This window comes from Dasypus novemcinctus, chromosome X (genome assembly GCF_030445035.2).
Source record: "Dasypus novemcinctus isolate mDasNov1 chromosome X, mDasNov1.1.hap2, whole genome shotgun sequence".
Lineage (NCBI taxonomy): Eukaryota > Metazoa > Chordata > Mammalia > Cingulata > Dasypodidae > Dasypus > Dasypus novemcinctus.
This window is the reverse complement of record NC_080704.1, coordinates 55,550,611-55,575,349: the sequence shown is the minus strand read 5'-3', so window position 1 is coordinate 55,575,349 and position 24,739 is coordinate 55,550,611. Positions and strand designations below refer to the sequence as shown.

Below are 24,739 nucleotides of genomic sequence, written 5' to 3'. Positions count from 1 at the left end.
GGTGCAGCAGTGCTCCAAAATGTATTCACCAAATGCAATGAATGTGCCACAATGATGAAAGAGGTGGTTGATGTGGGAGGAGTGAGGTGAGGGGGGTGGGGGGGGTATATGTAGACCTCATATTTTTTTAATGTAACATTTTTTTTAAAAATAAAGAAGGAAAAAAAAATGAAAAAATTTATTTGGAAGGATAAGGGGCCCAAAATAACTAAAACCATCTTGAAAAATAGAAATGAAGTTGGAGGACTCACACTTCCCAATCTTAAAACTTATTACAGGGAAGCAGATGTGACTCAAGTGCTCAGGTTCCTGCCTACCACATGGGAGGTCCTGGGTTCAGTTCCTCCTGGAGAAAGCAAGCTAGCACTACTGGCAGGCATGGCAAGCTGGCACAACAAGATGAAACAACAAAGAGACACAAAGAGGAAAGACATTGAGAGGCACAACAAACCAGGAGCTGAGGTGGCTCAACTGACTGAGCGCCTCTCTCCCATGTGGAAGGTCCTGGGTTCCGTTCCCGGTGCCTCACAAAGAGAAGATGAGTAGACACAGAGTGCACACAGCAAATGGACACAGAGAAAAGACAATGATCACAAATAATGGGGGGAGGGATAGATAAATAAAATAAATTTTTAAAAAAACTTATTACAAGGCCACAGCAATAAAAACAGCATAATACTGGCACAAGGACAGACATATAGACCAATGGAATCGAATTGAAAACTCAGAAATCAACCCTCACATTTATGGCCAACTGACATTTGACCATGGCAAAGACCACTCAATTGGGAAAGAATAGTCTCTTTAAGAAATGGTTCTGGGAAACTGGATGTCCATTTGCAAAAAAAAAAATTAAAAAAAGAAGAAGGAGGAGGAAGAGGAGGACCCCTACCTCATACTATATACAAAAATCAACTCAAAATGGATCAAAATCCTAAATATAAGTGCTAGAACTATCATAGTCCTAGAAGAAGGAACACATCTTCAGAACCTTATGTTGGCAATGGTTTCTACGATGTTATACCCAAATCACAAGCAACAAAAGAAAAAATAGATTAATGGAACCTCATCAAAATTAAAAAAAAAACTTTTGTTCCTCAAAGGACTTTATCATGAAAGTAAAAAGACACCATAACCAATGGGAGAAAATATTTGGAAACCAGAGAGCCAAGAATGAAAGAAGAGTTTACTGTCTTACCTGCACACTTGGCCTCCTCTCCTCACCTCACTCTCATGGCCTACCTGCCCTCTGTCCTGCTTGCCACCCAAAACATCTTCCACCATGGCCACCTCACCAAGTTCCCACTTGAACAAAGGCATCAAGCAGGTTTACATGGCTCTGCCTCAGGTTGAGAAAGTCCAAGTCATGTATATATGGATCGATGGCACTGGAGAAGGACTGTGTTGCAAGACCCACACCCTGGACAGTGAGCACAAGTGTGTAGAAGAGCTGTCTGAAATGGAATTTTGATGGCTCTAGGACTTTTCATTCTGAAGGCCCCAACAGTGACTTTTATCACAGTCCTGTTGCCATGTTTCTGAACTCCTTCTGCAAGGGCCCCAACAAGCTAGTGTTCTGTGAAGTCTTTAAATACAACCGAAAGGGAAGCGGACTTGGCTCAACAGATAGAGCGTTCGCCTACCACATGGGAGGTCCGCGGTTCCAACCCAGGACCTCCTTGACCCATGTGGAGCTGATGCACACAAGGAGTGCCCTGCCACTCCCGCGTAGGGGAGCCCCACGTGCAAGGAGTGCACCCCATAAGGAGAGGCGCCCATCGCGAAAGAAAGTCCAGCCTGCCCAGGAGTGGCACTGCACACACGGAGAGCTGATGCAGAAAGATGATGCAACAAAAAAAGAGACACAGATTCCTGGGCCGCTGACAAGAATAGAAGCGGACACAGAAGAACACACAGTGAATGGACACAGAGAGCAGATAACTGGGGGGGGGGGGGGGGGGGATGGGGAGAGAAATAGATAAATAAATAAAATCTTTATAAATACATAAATAAATACAACCAAAAGCCTGCCATGACCAACTAAGGCACACCTGTAAACTGATATTAGACATGGTGAGCAGTGAGCACCCTAGGTTTGGAATGGAGCAGGAATATACCCTGATGGGAACAGATGAACACTCCTTAGGCTGGCCTTTCAATGATTTCCCTGGGCCCCAAGTCCCCTTTTACTGTGGTGTGGGAGCAGACAGAACCTATGGCAGAGATATTGTGGAGGCTCACTACTAGGCCTGCCCAATGGGAATTACATATAGGACCCTGTGAAGGACTCGACATAGAATATCATATTTGGGTGGCCCATTTCATCTTGCATCATGTATGTGAGAACTTTGGAGATATGATGTGATACATTGAGGAGTCCATCAAGAAACTAAGTAAGGGACACCAGTACCCCATCCATGCCTACAATCCCAAGGGGTACTGAACAATGCCTAATGCCTGATGCCTAACTGAATCCCACAAAACCTCCAACATCAACGATTTTTCTGCTGGCATGGCCACTATGTCACCAGCATCCATATTCCCTGGACTATTGGCCAGGAGAAGAAAGGTTACTTTGAAGACCACCACCCTTCTGTCAATTGTGACCCCTTTGCAGTGACAGAAGCCCTCATATGCGTGTGTTTTCTCAACAAGACCAGTGATGAACCCTTCCGATACAAAAACTAAGCCACCAAACCCCTCTGAGTTCTTCATCCCATGCCCATTTTTCCTCTCTCCCAATTGTCCTACCAGCTGTAACTCAAAGGGCACGATATCAAGATTTTTTTATTCCTTATGTCCAGGTAATAACTCTTGCTTTTTTGGGCCAGGGTAGAGGGGTCAAGTTCTTCATCTCTGCACACTCACTCCACCCCCTTTTTTCCCTATCCATGAAGTTTTTGAAGACTGAAGAAATAGTGCATTAGTGGGGAGAGGGCTGTGGGGAGACATAGCCACAATCTCCATTTAATCAGGTGTGTTTGTCTAGTAGACATAGATATCTGGACAGAGAGCATCCGCGTCTATGAAGGGAGAGTGAGACTTTTTTTTTGTGAGGTAGGTAAAGGTGAAGGAGGCCTGACTTACTCTGTAGTTAGCTTGGAACATATACACACACCCTTTTGGTGGTAAGTTCCATTTTTGGAAAAGATTATAACGAAGTGGGAAATATAGAGAAGGAAGGATTAGAGACATCAGGAGGAAAATGCCCCTGGTCTCTTGGCTGTTATGCTTCCCTTGCTTGGGGCTAAATGCCCTAGCCTGAAGACAAAGCTCAGAGGATTCACTGATGGATATCCCTACCTTAAGAAGAAGAAAAATTTCCTATTGCTTGGTCCTCCATTTATAACACTAAAGCATAGTAGTATTTTTATATTTAAATGTAAAAACAAAAAAAATTAAATATATGTTTGTGTGTGTTGGATATGTCTATATGTGTGTTTTTCGAAAGGAGAAAATCATTCCAATCACTGGGAGGCAGAAAAAAAGGTTAGAAATAAGGATCTTCTTTTGAGTAGGGGTGGAAGAAGTATTGCTTGAAAAGTTGGCTGTTTAGGGCTGTTATTCCTTCCCTACCACTTAAGAACTTTGGCTGTGACCTGCCCACCCTTCTGAAAGGAGTGGAAATTTGTCTGTTAACAAGTGGAAGTAGGTTACTAGCAGTGGCAGTCACCTGAGCCCGGTGATTGTACTTTAAAAGACTCCCATATGCTTGTACACACACAGGGGTTTAGCAATATGAATTGGCTGGTCAATTTAAGCATGCTCCCAACAAGAGGGTATTAGGGTTATTTTCTGATGGGAGTAAGCATGTCACTAAAGCAGGCCTTTTGATATATAAAAAATACTTTTAAGCAAAAGAAGTTTTGATTTTAATCTTATCTGTACAGTTTCTAAGTCTTTCTGTTTTACAGAATTGCTTGTTGACTTCAACCGTCTTCCCATCTGCCCTTTAAGGAGATGGAGAATGCTGGGAGTCAGGCAATCGTAATTTTGTATTCTCGGTTTTTTTCTGTGAGTACAAGATATTCTTTTCCTTTAAGATTTCTGAAGAGTTATTTTTTTTCTCATATAATTAAAAAATACCCTACCTTAATCCCTACATTTTTTCAACTGTTCTCCAGTTATTTTTGTATTGGCTGCAGAAAGTAGACTGTGGTTTTCTCTTGCCATGGTGACTTCTAATTGCCATGTACAGTATATTCACAGTTAGCTAATTCTTCATTGTAAACAAACTGTGTAACTGCCCAGAGCAGCTCTTATAAATCAACCTAACATTTACAAGATTTAAAAAAATTAGAAACCACACATCTGAGAAAGGATTAATATTCAGTATATATAAAGGAATCCCTTTGCATCCAGCATCCAGGTGGAATCTGAGCCTCCTCTTGACATAAAGGTGCAATGGACACAACCAATCCAGTGTCCACATAGAAGAGGTGGCATTGGATTGGGAAAAGTGGACATAATGGACAAAGGGTATGGGGAAAGGCAGGAAGAGATGAGAGGTGGAGGCGTCTTCGGGACATGGAGCTGCCCTGGATGGTGCTTCAGAGGTAATCACCGGACATTGTAAATCCTCACAGGGCCTACATGATGGAATAGAGGAGAGTATGGGCCATGATGTGAACCAATGTATATGAGGTGCAGAGGTGCCCAAAGATGTACTTACCAAATCCAATGGATGTGTCATGATGATGGGAACGAGTGTTGTTGGGGGGGGGGGGAGAGGGGGGGGTGGGGGGGGTGGGGTTGAATGGGACCTCACATATATATTTTTAATGTAATATTATTACAAAGTCAATAAAAAATAAAAAATTAAAAAAAAAAATATAAAGGAATCCTTCAGTTTAAGAACAAAAAGAGAAACAATTCAATTTAAAAGTGGGCAAAAGACTTAAATAGAAGTCTCTCCAAAGAAAATACACAAATGGCCAGAAAGCACATGAAGGATGCTTGACACCATTAGCCATCAAGAAAATGCTACTCAAAACCACAATAAGATACCATTTCATACCCACTAGAATGGCTGCTATTTTAAAAATTGAAAATAACAAGTGTTGAAGTGGTTGCAGAGAAATAGGAACACTCATTCATTGCTGGTAGCAATGTAAAGTGGTGCAGTCACTGTGGAAGACAGTTTGGCAATTCTTCAGGAAGCTAAATATAGAATTACCATATGCCCCAGCAATCCCAGTACTAGGTATATACCCAAAAGAATTGACACAGGGACTCAAACAGATATTTGCACACTGACGTTCATAGTGGCATTATCCACAATAGCCAAAAAGTGGAAGTAGCTCCTAATGTTCATCAACAGATGAATAGATAAATAAAATGTGATGTATACACACAATGGAATATTATTGTCATAAAAAGGAATGAAGTCCTAATACTTGTGACAACATGGACGAACCTTGAGGACATCATGTTGAATGAAATATGCCAAGCACAAAAGGAAAATATTGTATTATCTCACTGATTTGAAACAATTAGAATGAGCAAACTCATAGATTCAGAATCTAGAATATAAATTACCAGGGGATGCAGTGGGAATAGATTTCAGTATAGCTTTTTTGTAATTGCAGGATTATGTATTTTGTTGTTATTTAAATAATTTTTAAATGTCATCTTGAAATAGAAGTATTATTGAAAGTGTTAATTCAAAAGCAAAATTGGGAGCGGATGTGGCTCAAGCAGTTGAGTGCCCACCTCCCACGTGAGAGGTCCCTGTTCAGTTCCCAGTGCCTCTGAAGAAAATAACAACAAGCAAAACAAATGACAAAACCAACTCAGAGAAGCCAATGTGGCTCAGTGATTGAGTGCCAGCTTCCCACATACGAGGTCCCAAGTTTATCCCCGGCCCTCAGTACCTTAAAAAAAAAAAGTAAATAAAGACTTTAAATATATTAATATATTTATTTTTCTGTAAGATTCACAAATTTAAACAACACATTACCTGTATTGGAAATAATTAGTGATTTATGTGCAAGTTGATTTGGTCAGACATTATACCCAAACTAGACCTACTACAGAATGTTTTGCTGCACACTGTGAAATTCTCTTATCTGACTTTACAATCCATCATGATAACTTGGCAAACATATTGTTATTAAAGTGAGTGAACACATTTTAAAAATACCCTTTTCCAAGTGTTTCTTAATGTATCCATAGAGTCCAGTTAAGAGGCAGAAAGCAAACAGTATTTTGGAGAGAGAATGTTTAATATAAGTAATTATTAACTACAACAGGGGATTGTGCAATGGGGGATTAGCTACTAAGGGGTAAAAAGAACTTTAAAGAAAAAAGGAATAGCAAATATATAGAGAGTATCCATTATTCCTAATGCTGAGATAGAGCACTTAAGAAAGAGGCCACTCCCCTGTCCCTCCACCTCCTTTTAGATCCAAACTTTATCGAAGAAGGTAAGGCAATGACCCATTGGATAACAGAGAAATTTGCTGTACTGGCAGTACAGATTGGAAATCTTCCTTCTGGGATACAAGGGGAAGCTATCAATGGGCAGGAAACATGCCTTGGAATCCACAGAAAAGCCACCTGATGTATGCCAGGGGAAGCTTCTCATGGAGATGAGTCACACGCTGCCAGCTGCTGAGTGCTGCTAGACACTGCTGGCCACCTAGAGCTGCACTGCAGAAGCCCCAGGTGCTAGAAGTGCCTGGGAAGAGTAAAACACTAGAACCAGGAAGATAAATCTCTTTTTTCTTCAGTGTCCTTTCAGTGCCCTCTATTGATTACTGGAAGACTTAGGCTAATTCTTTTCTTTTCCATCCTCTTCAGTGTCATTGCGTTATTCTTTTTTTTTTTTTTCTCTTAGTATATCACCTTTACTTTTTAATGTTATTGTAGTAACATATATACAACTCAAACTTTCCCATTTTGGGACGTGGACTTGGCCCAATGGTTAGGGCGTCCGCCTACCACATGGGAGGTCCGCGGTTCAAACCCCGGGCCTCCTGGACCCGTGTGCAGTTGGCCCATGCACAGTGCTGATGCGCCCAAGGAGTGCCCTGCCATGCAGGGGTGTCCCCCGTGTAGGGGAGCCCCATGCGCAAGGAGTGCGCCCCGTAAGGAGAGCCGCCCAGCGCGAAAGAAAGTGCAGCCTGCCCAGGAATGGTGCCGCACACACGGAGAGCTGACACAACAAGATGACGCAGCAAAAAGAAACATAGATTCCCGTGCCACTGACAACAACAGAAGTGGACAAAGAAGACGCAGCAAATGGACACAGAGAACAGACAACCAGGGTGGGAGGGAAGGGGAGAGAAATAAATAAATCTTAAAAAAAAAAATACACTGGAGGCATATAACAGCAGATTTGAAGAGGCAGAAGAAATTCTCAGGGCAGTCCCCAGCCAATGACTGAGCAAAACTGGGGTACAAAGGCCAGGTGGGACTTCTCTAACAGGCCTTCTTTGCTCTGGAGCCCCCTGGTGGATAAGCTGGAACTTTGTCAGTCTTGCATCATAGTCTGAAAGCTCCCTCCTCCGCCCAATATTGCTTCCTCCCTTTGCCTTTTACAAGTGTTACTCCCCAATAAACTTTCTGCATTTTAAACTCCATCTCAGTATCTGCTTCCTGGAAAACTTAACCTGCAACACCAATAGTGTATTACAATCTGTCTGGTCTTTTCCAAACTGATATACAAAAAATTGCATTTCACTGTTGCTTTATTTTGCATTTCTCTATTATGATCAAGGATGCAGACCTTCTCATGTATTTAAAAATCATTTGCATATCTATGAATTCTTTGCCTAGTTCTTTTTTATTAGAGAAGTGCTGAGGCCAGCTCAGCAACAGGTTTGCATGAAGGGAAGGCTCTGCAGAACTGAAGAAACAAAAGAACAGAAAGAAAGACACAAGAGAGAAAATAAAGATGGGACCAGGGGATTCAACAGCTCGACCCTAGTTTCCACATCATATTTATTAGAAATTACAAAGCAGTAGTTGCCTATGTTTAGTTTCAAGTCTGCATGTTATTAAAGCTGCAGCACCCGTGATACTAGGGAACAGGCCATACATAGTTCAAATGCCTCCTCACACAATTATCGTGCTGGCCAGACAGCGTTCCATCTAGTCGAGGCCGGTGTTCCTAAACTCACACTTTTTTTCTGCGTTTTGGAAACGTTTCAACTTCAAGCCAGGTTCCCAAGTTCAAATTCAAGCTATTTTCCCACATTTCCCCCTTTTTGTATTTGTAAAGTAATGAATACAGCTCAGGCAGTTTTTTTGTTGTATTAATCCCCAAAGGATTTGTAGCATGTATCTGAGGACGAAATACATACAAAACAGACAGGAACAGATCATTTTTTTAAGTGTTATATTCAAAGGAACAGATAATTAATATACCTTTTAGAGAACCCCCTCCCCAATCTTTTTTTTTTTTTTTCAGGTGGTCATTCCAGAGGTTACATTTATGCATATTTTTTTTTAATTTTTTTTATTTTTTATTGACTTTGTAATAATATTACATTAAAAATATATATGTGAGGTCCCATTCAACCCCACCCCCCCCACCCCCCCCTCTCCCCCCCCCCCAACAACACTCGTTCCCATCATCATGACACATCCATTGGATTTGGTAAGTACATCTTTGGGCACCTCTGCACCTCATATACATTGGTTCACATCATGGCCCATACTCTCCTCTATTCCATCAAGTGGGCCCTGTGAGGATTTACAATGTCCGGTGATTACCTCTGAAGCACCATCCAGGGCAGCTCCATGTCCCGAAGACGCCTCCACCTCTCATCTCTTCCTGCCTTTCCCCATACCCTTTGTCCATTATGTCCACTTTTCCCAATCCAATGCCACCTCTTCTATGTGGACATTGGATTGGTTGTGTCCATTGCACCTCTATGTCAAGAGGAGGGTCAGATTCCACCTGGATGCTGGATGCAATCCTCCCATTTTCAGTTGTAATCACTCTAGGCTCCATGGTGTGGTGGTTGTCCTTCTTCAACTCCATCTTAGCTGAGTGTGGTAAGTCCAATAAATCAGATTGTAGGTGCTGGAGTCTGTTGAGGCTCAGGATCTGGCTATCACATTGTCAGTCCAGAGATTCAAATCCCCTAAATATATCTTAAACCCCAACATTAACTGCACCTCCAGCACATTAGCATGAAAGTCTTATGAAGGGAGATCCCATCTGAGTCCAGATTCATCACACATAAACACCATTTCCAAAGAGGGGCCATCTGACCTGGTAGTTAACCCCATCGGCCATGACCATAACTCCCATGGGTCTCTTTAGCCCTCAAAGGAACCAATATCTGGGGGTTGTATCTGCTTTATCTGTCTCTCTGACTCTGCTCAGTTGTGCATGAGGGCAAACCTTCTGCCAGCCTCCAGACTCTTTTTTAGAAACTCGTAGCCATATAAACTCATTTCTCCTTTCCATTTCCCCCTTACTTTAGGTCAAACAGCATTTTAAAGTCATGTTATTTTATGTAGACATGGATATTCTGCTGATCCGCATTGAACCTTCCGTATAAGGTCATTTTCCAGTTGCATCATCAGTTGGTAGTTGATAGTGGTCCCTCGTTGCCAGGGAGGCTCATCCCCGGGTGTCATGTCCCGCGCTGGGGGGAAGGCATTGCATTTACATGCTGAGTTTGGCTTCGAGACTGGCCACATTTGAGTAACATGAAGGCTGACAGGAGGAAATTCCCAGGCACAATGCTGCTCTAGGCCTTGTTCTTATTTTAGGCTTATCAGCTCACAAGCATAGTCATTAGCGTCAGAATTGAACCCTCATTCCCTCCCGGTCCCCGCCGCTGCACCTAGGAGATTGTCGCTGCTCCCCTAGGGACCACGACAGAGCACCACTGGCCAGGAACCCAGTACCCCCCCTGCTGTGGTTTTTAATTGTTGCCACTATGAGTATATCCAAACATTACCATGCACCCTGGACATATGTTCTGTACAGCTCCCTGTCAGCCATATATCACCTGTCAATGGTATCCTATACCAGTATCTCTCCATTGCCATTGTTGAACCACTCTGTGATCCAGAACTCCCTGAAATTTGAAGCCCAATATAATGTCAGGGTCCCTTACTAGGAAATGGCATATAGCGATGGGTTTAAAGGTTAGATAAAGAATACGTGTTGACTTGGAAAAAATTCTACATCCTATCTTTTTCTTTTCTTTTTTTTTTCCCCTAATTATTGAGCTTCTCTTCACAGGAGCCCTAGACCACAGCAATGCATATATATAATATACAGCACTCCCATACATCCACCACAAAACCTTTTCCCTTCCACAGCGATACTCTTACACCCTATTCACATCATATTTACTTAACGTGATATACAGAGTCTGAGACAATAGCTTTCTAACAAGGTGACATCTGTGCTTACATTATGGTGGTCTGATGCAGGATGGGCTCCTGGGGAATGTCTAAATGCTCATTCTGCCAGAGTGGGTGACACCATGGGGTAGAAACCCAAGTAGTGAGAGTGGGGGTGGACCCACATCCTGGGGAGGACTAATGCCATCAAATAGAGGAAACTGTATCCCTCAAGAGAAAGGGTGGCTCCCAGGGCATTGGGGCAGTTGAGCAAGTTAGGCCCTGAACACTATTCCATCTATCTCTGAAAGTGGCTCCTTGGGAAACGGAGGTTGGCTGTCACTGTGGGCACCAAGGTGGAAGGGAAAATGGACGTTAAATGTGTGGAACCAAGGTAAATGGGGGGTAAGAGAGGAGTTTCGTGAGAGTACACAAGGATGGATATAAAACATGTAATATTACACCATAACATATAGGAGATGACAGACTGATAATGTAAACCATAATGTAAAACATAGGATAACTAAGAATGTAAAAAACTGTGTATCCTAAAGTATGTACCACAATACCTTTTACAACTTGCCATATGCATTCAAGTCTTGTCCTGAATATTTCCATTTTGATTTTATGAAATCTAGCCATCTTCTTTTAGGACAAAACACACTTTTTAAAATAAACTTATTAAATTTCAGTCAGCACTCTCACAAACTTTTTAATTTCTTTTATCTTCAGTTAAGATTTACATTCTTCATTTTATCCTGTGAAGAAAAATAAACTATCCATTTCAATTTAGGAAAGAACTATTTTTTATGAAGACTTGTAGTAATTTTGTTAATCAAGACTTACAATTTTTATTATTGTAGAGATCTTATTAATATTTAAACTTATGTATTAAGTTAATATGTTAATACCTAAGTTTTAAGTATAAAAAGTTTTAATACTTAAGTTTTAAGTATTAACTTAATTAACATAAGTTAAAACATATATTAATATAAGCACTTATTTAATTTTTGGCCATTTGAATAGAGCTGTTTTAGAAATTTTTATTTATTAATTTATATTATCATCTGGAGATATCAAAATATACACTGACATTAAACAAACAGACAAACAAAAACAATTACACCATGCCAACAGAAACATAAAGTTTACAATTTGACTCGTAATTCTTACTTTTTTGTTATAGCTGTTTTTAAACTCTCCATCATTTCACATCTTAGAGTTTACTGCTTTTAAGATTTGTTCTGGAATCATGTTGTCTGTAACATGCAAGCTTGTTCTTGGAAACACTTTTATGAGTAATCAGCAATCAGGATAACTTGAGCCGCATAAATGCAGTTAAGCTTTTATTTAGCAGTTTAGACAGAGAGTTAATACACATTTTTTAGATTACTATCATTTAAGACTACACTAAGACTTGAAGTTCAGGAATATGCTATTGATTCAAAACTGAAAATTCCTTTTAACACCTTGATAAAAATTTTGTATTAATTTTATTAATTTGGCTAACTAGGTCCAATCAGAATCAACATGGAAACAAAACAGAACACCAATGTTGCCATATTTTCCTCCTCTTCCAGTGGCTTAATTCTATCAGCTCCCACTAACCCACAGCCACATTATCATATAGGCAGCAGGGGATTTGCCCAGTTTCTGCCAGAATATCTTCCTTATCTTAGTCAACACTTTAACAGAGAGTTTTCTTACTAGCATGCTTTCACTAATAAGGGCCTTATTTAGCACTTCTGCCTGTGCAGGATGTTGTAGCTGTGAGTTAATTTTTCCTTGCACAAGCAATTCAAATGATTTCTCTCCATTCTAGCCTTCATGATGCCCTATTGTAAAGCTGACAACCTTGGCTGAGCCGCTCCAGGTATGGGAGAGGGAAGAGGTGTCAGCGGAGGGGAAAGTGACTTTCTAAATTCAATTAATGAAGGAGCTGAAGGCAAAACTTTAGATTTAGTATCAAAACAGACTTAATAGTCCAAGCAGGCCAAACAGTCACAGAGAGAGGAACACCTGGTACGTGTAATTTTTTAAAACTTTTTCCTATTCTTTCCTAATCTCCTAATTCTAAACTTCCTCTTGCTGGGAACTATGAGCAATATTTTTCTATAATCTGTAAGATTTCTAAAATACTAGACTCACTGGCCTCGGGTCCTCTTGCCTTGAGGAGCTGTTTTAGGAGACAGACAGACGGGTGAACTGTCTCCGTTTCCCATCATAACCCTGCTAAAGTACCCGAGAGTGTCCTTACTCACCAAGGACTTGGAAGGCCTTCTAAACCACTCGGGGCTCTGCGCCATGACAACACCTTTAGTTTCACTGGAGCGATCCTTCTTCCCCTCGAGTCCCTGTTCGGGCACCAGTTGCAGAGACCAGCTCAGCAACAGGTTTGCACAAAGGGAAGGTGATGCAGAACTGAAGAAACGAAAGGACAGAAAGAAAGACACAAGAGAGAAAATAAAGATGGGACCAGGGAATTCAACAGCTTCTGGAACTGAGAGCCTGGACTCTAGTTTCCACATCGTATTTATTAGAAATTACAAAGCAGTAGTTACCTATGTTTAGTTTCAAGGCTGTGTGTTATTAAAGCTGCAACACCCACTATACTAGGGAACAGGACATATAAAGTTCAAATGCCTCCTCACACAAACAATTTTCGTGCTGACCAGACAGCGTTCCATCTAGTCAAGGCCATTGTTCCTAAACCCACACTTTTTTTTAAAGATTTATTTATTCATTTCTCTCCCCTCCTCCCCACCCCCCATTCCAGTTGTCTGTTCTCTGTGTATATTTGCTGCGTCTTCTTTGTCCGCTTCTGTTGTTGACAGAGGCACGATAAACCCATATTTTTTATCTGCGTTATGGAAACGTTTCAACTTCAAGCCAGGTTCCCACATTCAAATTCAAGCTATTTTCCCACAGAGAAGTTGTAGGTTTACAGAAAATCATGCATAAAATACGGAGCTCCCATATATCAACTTGCCTTGTTTCTTCTTAAAATGTTGGTCTTATAATGTTTTATAGAAGATCTTTATATATTACATAAACTAGCCATTGATTATTATCGCCTATGGATTTTCTTTGCAGTTTGTCTTTTTTGTTAAGATTTTTTTCATTAATCATGCATGATTCTTAATTTTTACATACACGAATGTATCAATACCTTCTCTCACAACTTCAGAACTTTATGTCATGATTAGAAAAGACTTTTACCATGAGAATAAAAAATAAAAAATAATTTTCCCATTTTTTTCTTCTAGTATGTTCATGATTTCTTTTTTAAAACAAAGATTTATTTTTTTATTTCTCTCCCCTTCCCCCACCCCACCCAGTTGTCTGCTCTCTGTGTCCATTTGCTGTGTGTTCTTCTGTGTCCACTTGTATTCTTGTCAGCGGCACCAGGAATCTGTGTCTCTTTTTGTTGTGTCATCTTGCTGTCTCCGTGTGTGGTGCCACTCCTGGGCAGAATGCACTTTTTTCACACAGGGCGGCTCTCCTTACAAGGTGCACTCCTTGTACGTAGGGCTCCCCTATGCCGGGGACACCCCTACGTGGCAGGGCACTCCTTGCGCACATCAGCACTGCATGTGGGCCAGCTCACCACACAGGTCAGGAGGCCCTGGGTTTGAACCCTGGACCTCTGATGTGGTAGGCGGACGCTCTATCAGTTGAGCCAAATCCACTTCCCTCATGGTTTCATTTTGACCTGAAATTTATTTTAGTGTAGGAAGCGAGAAAGCATTCTACATTTATTGTTTCCCGGCTGAGTGCCATAAAATATTTCCTTCTGCTGAGGAACTGGTATGCTTTTTCCTCATGGAAAATATAAATCATATAACTCACCCCATTTCCCTTTTTTCTTTGACTGTAGGAATATCAGAAACAAATTCAGGGATACGGACTTTGGCCCAGTGGTTAGGGCGTCCGTCCACCACATGGGAGGTCCGCGGTTCAAGCCCCGGGCCTCCTTGACCCGTGTGGAGCTGGCCCATGCGTAGTGCTGATGCGCGCAAGGAGTGTCATGCCACACAGGGGTGTCCCCCGCGTAGGGGAGCCCCACGCGCAAGGAGTGCACCCATAAGGAGAGCCGCCCAGCACGAAGGAGGGAGCAGCCTGCCGAGGAATGGCGCCGCCCACACTTCCCGTGCCTCTGATGACAACAGAAGCGGACAAAGAAACAAGACGCAGCAAAAAGACACAGAGAACAGACAACCGGGGGAGGGGAGGGGAATTAAATAAATAAAAATAAATCTTAAAAAAAAAAAAGAAACAAATTCAGAGATAAGCACAGAAATGAATTCCATCCCTACGTTCCAATTTTGCCTTAATAATAATCTTCTATTTGCTTTTATTTTCTGTGGTTCTATCTTTACTTTTCCATTTTATGGGATTTAGTCTTTTCAGGCTCTAAATAGCCTGTGAAAAATAAAGTAGGAAATTAAGCTATAACTCACCTGGCTCTCAATCATTTCTTCTTCTTCTTGAGAAAAGACAAAGATCTGTACATCAGAGCTTGGGGAGTAGGAGGTTGAAAGGAAAGAAGATACAAATGGAGATATGAGAAATAGTTTGCCTCATATCTCCCAGAAGAACCAGCCTGAAAGTGCCCACCTATAAAGCCAGGTAAGAGGTCACCAGTGGAAGCCAGGAAGGTCCATGTGGTTTTAGCCCCATCCTGTGTAATGGTGACTGACATAATTGTGTAGGGCAGGGGTGAGCAAACATTTTCTGTAAAGGGCCAGATAGTAAATATTTTACGATTTTCAGGTCATATGCAACTACTCAACTCTGCCATTGTATGTAAAAGCAGCCACAGACAATAGGTAAACAATATGTGTTCCAGTAAAACTTTATTGTTGGAACCTGAAATTTGAAGTCATGCAATTTTCACATCACAAAATCTTATTCTTTTTACTTATTTCAACCATTTTTTAAAATGTAAACAGTCTTCATAACTTGCAGGCCGTAGGAAGACATCAAGGGTAAGTGAAATATGGGCATAGTTTGTTGCCTCCTAATGCAGGGCTGATGAGGAGGTTTGCTCTTGGGAAAATGTGTAACAATTGGGACTTAAATACTTGATTTACTCTGCAGTGACTTCCTTTAGACTTATAAATTCTACTTCTAGAAATTTATCACAAGGAAATAATCATAGCTGTGGACAAAAATTTTAAAACAAAGATTGTTACCCCATCCTGGATTATAACAGTGAAACACTGTATTTATTAAAGCATCACTAACCGAAGAGTGGCTCAAGAATATGAGGCCATCCAACAGATGGAATGCTATGCAACCATATAAACAATTATCATGTGGTCTGGAAAGAGAGAAAGCAAACGTAACCAAATATTAGCAACTGGTGAGTCTAGTGAGGGGTATATGGGTGTTTACTGTCAATCTTTCTGTAGGTTTGAGTATAAAAATAAAGTTGGAAACATTTTTTAAAACAAATAATTTTTATTGATACATATTAATAAAGCACACAATTCATCCAAAGTGTACAATCAATGGTATTTGACATAATCACATAGTTGTGCAGTCATCATTTCAATCATTATTAGAGCATTTTCATTATTTCAATAATAATAATAAACAAACAAGAAAATTCCTCACTTCTCAATCTCTCTGTTTTCCCTACTGTACATAGCTGCTATTTCTGGCTATTCTTGCACAATTATTTATTTATTAAGCAGTTTTATTGAGATATATTCACATACCATAGATCTATCCAAAGTATATAATCAATGGCTTTTAGTATATACACAATGTTGGGCATTTATCACCACAAAAAATTTTAGAACCATTTCATTACTCCAAAAAGAAAAACTCCACACCCCTTAGCATGCCTTCCCCAGCCCTACATGATGACTAATCTAATTTCATCTTTATAAATTGATTTATAATTATATTTTATATAAATAGAATCATACAATAAGTTACACAGTATACTTAGTTCACAGTAGTGCAATCATATAGTATTTGTCCTTCTGTGTCTGGCTTGCTTCACTCAACATAATGTCTTCCAGGTTCATCCATGCTGTCATATGTTTTACGACTTCATTTCTTCTTATAGCTGCATAATATTCCATCGTGTGAACACACCACAGTTTGTTTATCCATTCATCGGGTGATGGACACCTGGGTTGTAGAAGCATTTTTTAAGTTTTTTTGAGTGAAATATAAGTTAATAGACTTGCACAGACCTACCAACAGTCCATCAAAACTCTGTTAGGGTCATGGCAGATGGGGTTCACTGCCATGTCAAATGACCCTTCTTTGGAGCTGGTGTTTCTGCGTGATGAAACTGGACTCAGATGGGATCTCTTTTCACAAGACTTTCATGCTACATTACTGGAATTGCAGTTGGTGTTGGGGTTTAAGATATATTTAGGGGATTTGAATCTCTGGACTGACAATATGATAGCCAGGCCCTGAGCCTCAACAGACTTCAGCTCCTACACTCCAATTTATTGGATTCACCCCACTCAGCTAAGATGGAGTTGAAGAAGGACAACCACCACACCATGGAGCCTAGAGTGCCTACAACTGAAAGCAGGAGGATCGCATCCAGTATCCATGTGGAATCTGAGCCTCCTCTTGACATAGAGGTGCAACGGACACAACCAATCCAAGGTCCACAGAGAAAAGGTGGCATTGGAGTGGGAAAAGTGGCCATGGTGACTGATGGGGATGGGGAAGGGCAGGAAGAGATAAGATGTGGAGGCGTTTTTGGGACTTGGAGTTGCCCTGGATGGTGCTTCAGGGGCAATCACCGGACATTGTAAATCCTCCCAGGGCCCACTGGATGGAATGTGGGAGAGTATGGGCCATGATGTGGACCATTGACCATGAGGTGCAGAGATGCCCAGAGATGTACTTACCAAATGCAATGGATGTGTCATGATGAAGGGAATGAGTGTTGTTGGGCGGGGCGGGGAGCGGTGGGGTTGAATGGGACCTCATATTTTTTTGAATGTAATATTTTTACAAAATGAATAAAATTTAAAAAAAAAAAACTCTGTTAGGGGAGTGGATGTGGCTCAAGCGGTTGGGTGCCTGTCTCCCCATGGGAGGTCCCAGGTTCGGTTCCAGTGCCCCCTAAAGGAGATAAGCAGGGAGCAGACACTGCAGCCAGCAGAGAATGCAGCCAGTGGAGACCGGCTATGGCTCAGGCAGTTGGCCACTCACCTGCCACATGAGAGGTCCAGGCTCCATTCCTGGTTCCTCCTGGAGAAGATAAGCAGACAATGAGCAGACAGACAAAGGGGCCATCTGGGGAGGGATAAAAACAACAATAAATAAATCTTTTTGAAAAAACAAAATCTCTGTTAGTGTTCTACCTTTTGGATAAAGATAACTTGAAAATTCTTTTCAAGAGAAAGTGCTAGATTTATAAGGTAATATTGGTCTATCTAGTGTCTATTTCAACCACATACTAAATGCAATAACTATATTTCCCATGAAATTTTCAAAAATATACATATTTTTTTAAAATCTCACAATATTTCCTTTATAATTTGTTGGAAACTGAACACAGTGGTCTTGCAAGGAGAGATGTGCTGTTTCCGTGGCTACGCTTGCAACCTAAGGAATGTGGTAATTAAGAGTTCCCGGCAAACAGCAGGAAGTTGTGAAAGGCTGAAAGAAAAGATGAGCAGATAACATTTTTGTAGTAAATAGAACACTTAAGACTTTGTACCTTGAGATAAGATTTTTTGAATTCCTTAGACTATGAGTAATGCTGATGGTTAAGTGCATGTTGCTGCTTGTACTCAGTGGACTGGAATATATAGAGAGCCCCTTATGAACAATAAAGTTGTGTGATGAGTCTCTGTGATGAGTCTCTACTCGCAGACCCCCTGATCCTAACTCTCTCGTTCGTTCTTTCGTTCATTCTTTCTTTCATTCCCAATACCCTTCATTCTTTCTTTTTTCCTCTTCTTTCTTTCATTCCCGTTACCCTTCCAGCCCAAATCTCCAACAATAATTGTCTTGTTGTATAGGCAGAGAAAGACTCTCGATTTGCTGAAGTTTTGCTCATTTGAAAAATAAACCTTGCCTTTACATACACAATACATCAATTGTCTGGAAAACCTTCCGTGATAGGGGTGGTAGCTCTAGCCCTACAAATGGGAAAGCATTTTAGGGATCTCCGCATCTGGGTTCTTCTTCAGGTTCATGCGTGGAATTGCTGGGCTAGATGAAAATCTTTCATGGGAAATAAAATTCATTCAGTCCTTTGAGCGAGTAAAAGTAAATAAAAAGCTTTAAATAAAACACACAGGAACTATTTCTGACTACAAGACAGCCGATCTTGGCTGGAAAACTTCAGCGACCCTCCATTTAACCTCTCTATTACATGAGGCAATTAGACATAGCACATTATCAACCTCAGCTTGAACCCATATATGGATTGTGGGCCGCAAAGCTGGAGTCGTCAAAGAAGAATTTCGGAAAATTTGTCTCTGTTTAAAAAACTTTAAATGTTCACATTCATTGCCATTACCAGGAGTCAAACCCAAATCTACCAGGTGAAAATTCAAATCCAGGTCGATAGACCACATAGCATGTGCTCCTTTCACTGAAAACCAGAAGCATCATAAATTCTTGAAGGTCTCTGCCCGCGGAGCCGTCCTATTAATACTAAACGCTTCACTCCCCTTCTCTACCTCCGCCTGTGAGTTCTCCTCTCCCAGAACCCGTCAAATCCCATCACACCCCATTCCCACCAGCCATGCCTGCTCCCCACAAGTTCCGCACTTAACTTTCACCTATTCTCCATTAGCCTGTTTATTACCATAACAAACCCTACTCGCTGTGGGCACTGGCGCGTCTAACCCAGTAAAGCCCCACCCTTACCTTCTCCCCTGTGGTGGGTTTTCTTCCGCTCAGGCCCGCCCCCTCCCCACCTGGCTATTTGGTTGGCCAGCTCGCTTCCCGTTACGTCATTTACCCGCGCCACCCGGAAGCCGCGGTTCAGAGCAACTGGCGGATCTTATTCCCGGCGGCTCTAAGGTAAGGACCGCGTTTGGGTGGCCCTTAGTGGCAGTGTCCCAGAGCTGGTAGGGGCGGAAGGCAGAAACCCCAGCATGGGTCGAAAGAGCCTATTCTCAACGTTGGGAGGGTGGAGATGTACTATTCATGAGGCCAAACTGGAGTGAGCAACATGGTCTTCCCCCTCACTCGCCAGGAGCCCATCATGGCGACGCCCCCTAAACGGCGGGCGTTGGACGCCACGGGGGAGAAAGTGCTACGCTATGAGGCATTCATCAGCGACGTGCTACAACAGGACCTGCGGTGAGTGACAGCGCAGCGTTTGGAAAGGTTCACGTGGTACGCGGGGTGTTCAGAGTCAAGGCCGAACCTGCTGATTGGTGAGCCAGTGTTTGGAGCCCGCCCCCGCGCCCCTTTGGATAAGGAAGGAGAAGCTACATCCGGGGTGCCATGGGGTTCAGCGAGGAGGGCAGGTCTGCGCCTGCGTGGCCTACGATGTTGCCTAATGGTTGAAAGCTTGGTTTACAGAGCCAAGTTCAAAAAATCCCAGCTCAGCCACATGCTATCCGTGTGAATACCTTGTACCTTTTCTCTCTGTGCCTCAGTTTCCCCAGCTGTGAAATGGGGAAGTTGATGAACCTCATGCAGTGGCCTTGGGTTTTCAATGAGTTCAAGCATTGTAAAGAATTTAGTGGGAAGCAATGTGCCTCAAGTAGCTGAGCTCCCACCTACCACATGGGAGGTCCTGGTTTGGTTCCCAGAGCCTCCTTGAGAAAATGAGCAAGACAGCAAGCTGACGCAACAAGATGATGCAAACAAGGAGACACAAAGAGGAAACACAATGAAAGACACAAAGCAGGCTGCTGAGGTGGCTCAAGCAATTGAGCACCTCTCTCCCACATGGGCAGTCCCAGGTTTGTTTCCCAGTGTCTCCTAAAGAGAAAATGAGCAGACACAAAGAGCAGACAGCGAGGGCAGAGAGTAAATAAATCTTAAAAAAAAAATTAGCATGAATACTGTAAACATACTAGAGGTTCAACGACTATGAAGAATTATTATCGTAATTAATTAATCCATGTGGGAAGTAGAGTGCTCAGAACTAGGTCTATGAGCATTCTAAAAGAGTTGAAGGAATTTTCAAGGGTGAGGATGGGAATTCTAATTGGAGAAAGGTATTTGGGGTGGAGTATAATAATAATAGTAATAGCTATCATGTATATAGAGCTTACTGTTTGGTAGTCACTGTTCTAAGCACTTTATATGAAGCACTCATTTAATCTTCCTAATGACTTTGCAGTAACACTGTCATTATTCCTATTTTATAGATGGGGAAACTGAGTCCCAGAGAGGTTATTTACTTGTCAAGGTCACACAGCTAGTAAAGGAAATATCCTGGATTCAAACCCAGGTAGTCTGACTCCAGAGGCCAAAATCTTAACTTCTGCACCAAAATGCCTCTTCACGGTATGGTCACATGAGGGTCTCAGAGGGTCATGATATATGAGGTATCCCAAGAGGGACAGGATCACCTGTTGGTCACCATTGGACTCTCACCCCACCAGAAAGGTGCTGGATCATCGTGACAAGGTATATGAGCAGCTGGCTAATTACCTTCAACTGAGAAACGTCATTGAACGACTACAGGTAAAGACACTAGGATTGGATACCTTTTTTGTCGGCAAGGGCAGGAGATGGGAGGAGAGGCACCAGACCAAAACCTATCACCTGATGTAAACTCTGATAACTGACCACTGCCTCTTTCTCCTTGGCCCCACAGGAAGCTAACCACTCGGAGTTATATATGCAGGTGGATTTGGGCTGTAACTTCTTCGTTGACACAGTGGTGTGAGTGCCTACCCATCTGCCCACCCCTGGGTACACAGGCTTCAGTGTCTCCCCCACCTTCACTCAACAAAATATTTTTTGAGCATCTGCTATGAACCAGGCAGTGTGCTAGGTTCTTGGAGGTGTGACAGTGAATAAAATGGGACAAAATCTCTGCCTTCCCAGAGCCTCAATTTGGGGAAGGCCAGGTATAGAGAGGAATAGAAAACATGCTAAACTGTATGGTATGCTAAATGGTAAAAAGAACTTTCCTTACCTCCTCTAACCACTCTTTCCTCAGCCCAGACACTTCACGAATCTACGTGGCCCTTGGCTATGGTTTTTTCCTGGAGCTGACATTGGCAGAAGCTCTCAAGTTCATTGATCGTAAGAGCTGCCTCCTCACTGAGTAAGTCTTATCCATGAGGGTTGTGTCTAAAAACACCACCATTATCAACACCCTTCTTCCTCTTTCCATGGCTGCCATGGTTGATACTTAGGAACCCAGCTCCCCTCCTCCTCAGGGCTGAGACCAAAGAAAGTTGGCATGCAAAGCTTAGCACCAGGCACAGCACGTAATAAGCATTCAGTAAATGGTATTTGTATTGTTCATTCACACAAACATTTATTGGGCATCTCTTGGGTGGGATAAAGGCATTGTGCTCATGTAGGACAATAGGACAATAGCCTTATACTTAGGAAACCATTAAACATCAGTGTTTAATGGTAAAGTGTCATGACGCCTGCAACTTTCAGATGGTCCAGTAAAAAAACATGAGTAAGTGCAGAGAAAGAGAAAGCATGTGGCAGAATATTCATGAGCTATGAATCCAGGTGAAGGGTTTACATCATAATTCATAGTACATCATACTATTTCATTGTTTCTGTAGGTTTGAAAGTCTTCAAATTTTAAAAAGCTTTAAAAAAATTATTTTTAAAGTTGCTTTGTTCAAATCAGGATCCAAATAAAGATTATATACCAAGGTCCATATATTGCATTTGGTTGATAGGTCTCTTAAGTCTCTATTAATATATTTCATTTTCTAAGGGTGAGAACTGTTTTGATGGCTGTAGAAAACAAATTAGGGCATATACAACCTTCTCCCACCCCCTCAGAAGTTTAAATGTGAATTAATGGAGGGAGAAATGGATGGGGGTGAAGGCATTTGTTTTTGAAGAATGGTCAGGTAATAGTGATAAAAAATGATAGCAAACACATAGCACTTATATGCAAGGCTAAGCATCAGACATTTTTCACTCTTTCAAAACAGGTTGGAAATGGTACAGTGTCCCCAGTTAAATATTAATGGTGGCTTAATTCACTTGCACACTACTAAATGTTTAGTGAAAATCTCATCTAGTATCCAGTCCACTTAAATGTTTTAAAAATCGTAAAAAACAACATACAATGATCATAATACCAATTCATTTATTCATTAAATATTTGAGTGTTCTAGGTCCTAGAGGTACTGCTGAACAAAACATGTAAAAATACCTTTCCTCACAGAGCCTGTATTCTAGTGGGCAAAACAGACAGTAAACAAGCTAGTTAAGTAAACTATAAGTATGTCAGGTGGTGGTAATGCTTAGGAGAAAAATAAAGCAGTGAAGGGGGACTGGGAGTGTAGATGAGGGGTATGAAATATAGCTAGTGAAGGCCTCCCTAAGAAAGTGTCCAGGAGAAAATTCCAGGTCTTCCTTCCCCCTACCAAACTTGTATATCCAGTCTTCCCCTTCTCAGTCTTTGTCAATACTAGCTTATCAACTACTTGGGCCTTGTCATCATCCTTGAGTCTTCTCTGTCACATCTGACATCCAAACCTTTTGCACATCCTTTTGGCTTTACCTTCAAAATATATCCTAAATCCAATCACTTCTCATCACCTCAACTGCTGCCACCACAGTCTGAGCCTCCATCATCTCCCACCTGGACTACTGCAACAGCCTCATCACTGGACTTCCTGCTTCCACACTTGCTCCCCTTATCCCCAATTAAATCTCCTCACAGCAACCAGATGGATTTTCTTAAGATCCTCTGCTCAAAACTTTCCTATGGCTCCCATCTTACATTAAAAGCCAGTCTTTAATATGGTCTTGTAGGCTTTACATGACCTGTCTCCCCTCTTCACCTCTCTGCGCTCACCTCTTACTGCTGTCCCCCTTTGCTCATTCTTCTCCAGCCATGCTGGCCTCTTTGCTGTGACTCAGAAATGCCAGGCACACTCTCACCTCAGCACCTTTTACTGTGCCTTCTTTCCAGAACACCATCCTCCGGATAGCCACATGATTAACTTCTTCAATTCCTTTTAAGTCTTTGCTCAGATGCTTATCAGCAAAGCCATCTCTGGGCACCCTATTTAAAATTGAAGCCCCTACTCCTGCACTCCTTAACCTGCCTTATGGTTTAATTTGTTCCCTGAACTTACAACCATCTGACATACTATATATTTTATTCCATCATTTATCTGTCTCTGGTAACGAATGTGAGTGCCCCTGGGCCAGGATTTTTGTGTTTACTGCTGGCTCCCCAGTGTCTAAGAATGGCCTGGCATACAGTAGGCACTCAGTAAATGTCTTTTGAATCAGTGAAGTCCAGATGGTGCCCAGGCCTGGTGACTTGTGGATGTCATCCTGTACATCCTTCTTGAAGGGTCATCCTCATAATCATCATTGGGGCCCACTTCCCCCTTTCTTGTTTCCCTCATCCAGGCTCAGCGACAGCCTCACGAAGGACTCCATGAATATCAAGGCCCATATGCACATGTTGCTGGAGGTGAGAGCAGCTCACTCTACTCCCAGACTCTATCTCCAGCTGTATTTAGGGTGGTGACCTGAGGAAGGGAAGGACCATCTTTCCTGCTAAGCTGGAGGCCTGCTGGAGCTTGGCTGACTCCAAGGGAGGGGAGGTCAGAGCCAGCCTGGGTGGGGCCTGGACCCAGTCTCTGTTCAAACTCTCTGTCCTCTTTTTCAGGGGCTTAGAGAGCTACAAGGCCTGCAGAATCTCCCAGAGAACCCTCGTCACTGACTTCCTGTCCCCCTTCCTCGACATTAAAGAGCCTGAATGCCTTTGAGTCCCATGGCCCTTCTTTTTCCCTTTAACCCCTGCTGGTTGTCAGGGTGCCCTGTTTCTAGAGCACACTGTTACTAAGAGGCTCAGAGCTCCCAATCTCAGTATGGAACCTCTGAAGTGCCCCAGAAGCCCCGCCTACAGCTTGTTGCCTGGCAGCATTTGCCACTTGCCTTTATTCTCCGCCCTGTTGCCTGGCAGCATTTGCCACTTGCCTTTATGCTCTGCCCTCTCTGTCGCCTTGGCAACCTGGACCCCCCACCTCACCCTATCTTCCTTTCCTTGTCCACCCTTTGAATTTCCATAGAGAATGGGCCGGTTCAGGGCGGAGATCTGTTCCCAAGGTAGTCAGCCTTTCTCTCCTGGCCCTAAGGTTTACCCCTGCCCTACGACTTAATCACTCCTCAGGTACTTCAATTACACCTACGCCCGCCCGAGTCGACCCAACCTTGGCCTCATCCCTGCTAAAAGGTTCAAGCTTCCGTCAATAGGCGCAGAGTTGGGCTCCGCCCCCACACCCGCTAGGTTAAGTCCAGC

At 42.3% G+C, this 24,739-nt stretch overlaps 1 protein-coding gene, 1 long non-coding RNA gene and 1 pseudogene across 3 annotated transcripts; 2 read left to right on the top strand and 1 right to left on the bottom strand.

Moving 5' to 3' along the window:
* The first annotated feature begins 1,282 nt into the window (after nucleotides 1-1,282).
* The window catches only part of LOC101424284 (glutamine synthetase-like), a 416,428-nt pseudogene continuing 392,971 nt past the window's right edge, over nucleotides 1,283-24,739 (top strand).
* On the bottom strand, nucleotides 15,755-19,273 carry LOC131277230 (uncharacterized). Its single transcript, XR_009184420.1, has 3 exons — nucleotides 19,177-19,273; nucleotides 17,506-17,589; nucleotides 15,755-16,455 (listed from the first exon to the last, which is right to left on the bottom strand). It is a non-coding gene; the product is annotated as an uncharacterized lncRNA (long non-coding RNA).
* Nucleotides 19,266-24,206, top strand: UXT (ubiquitously expressed prefoldin like chaperone). Of its 2 annotated transcripts, XM_004474272.3 has the most exons (7): nucleotides 19,266-19,332; nucleotides 19,508-19,614; nucleotides 20,874-20,955; nucleotides 21,089-21,156; nucleotides 21,437-21,544; nucleotides 23,845-23,908; nucleotides 24,107-24,206. In XM_004474272.3, exons 2-7 carry the CDS (start codon nucleotides 19,517-19,519, stop codon nucleotides 24,158-24,160), a joined length of 474 nt encoding a protein of 157 aa, XP_004474329.2. In that variant the 5' UTR covers nucleotides 19,266-19,332; nucleotides 19,508-19,516; the 3' UTR covers nucleotides 24,161-24,206. The 2 variants fall into 2 exon arrangements, with proteins under 2 accessions (XP_004474329.2, XP_004474328.2); XM_004474271.5 differs by lacking the exon at nucleotides 19,266-19,332 and having other exon boundaries at nucleotides 19,372-19,614.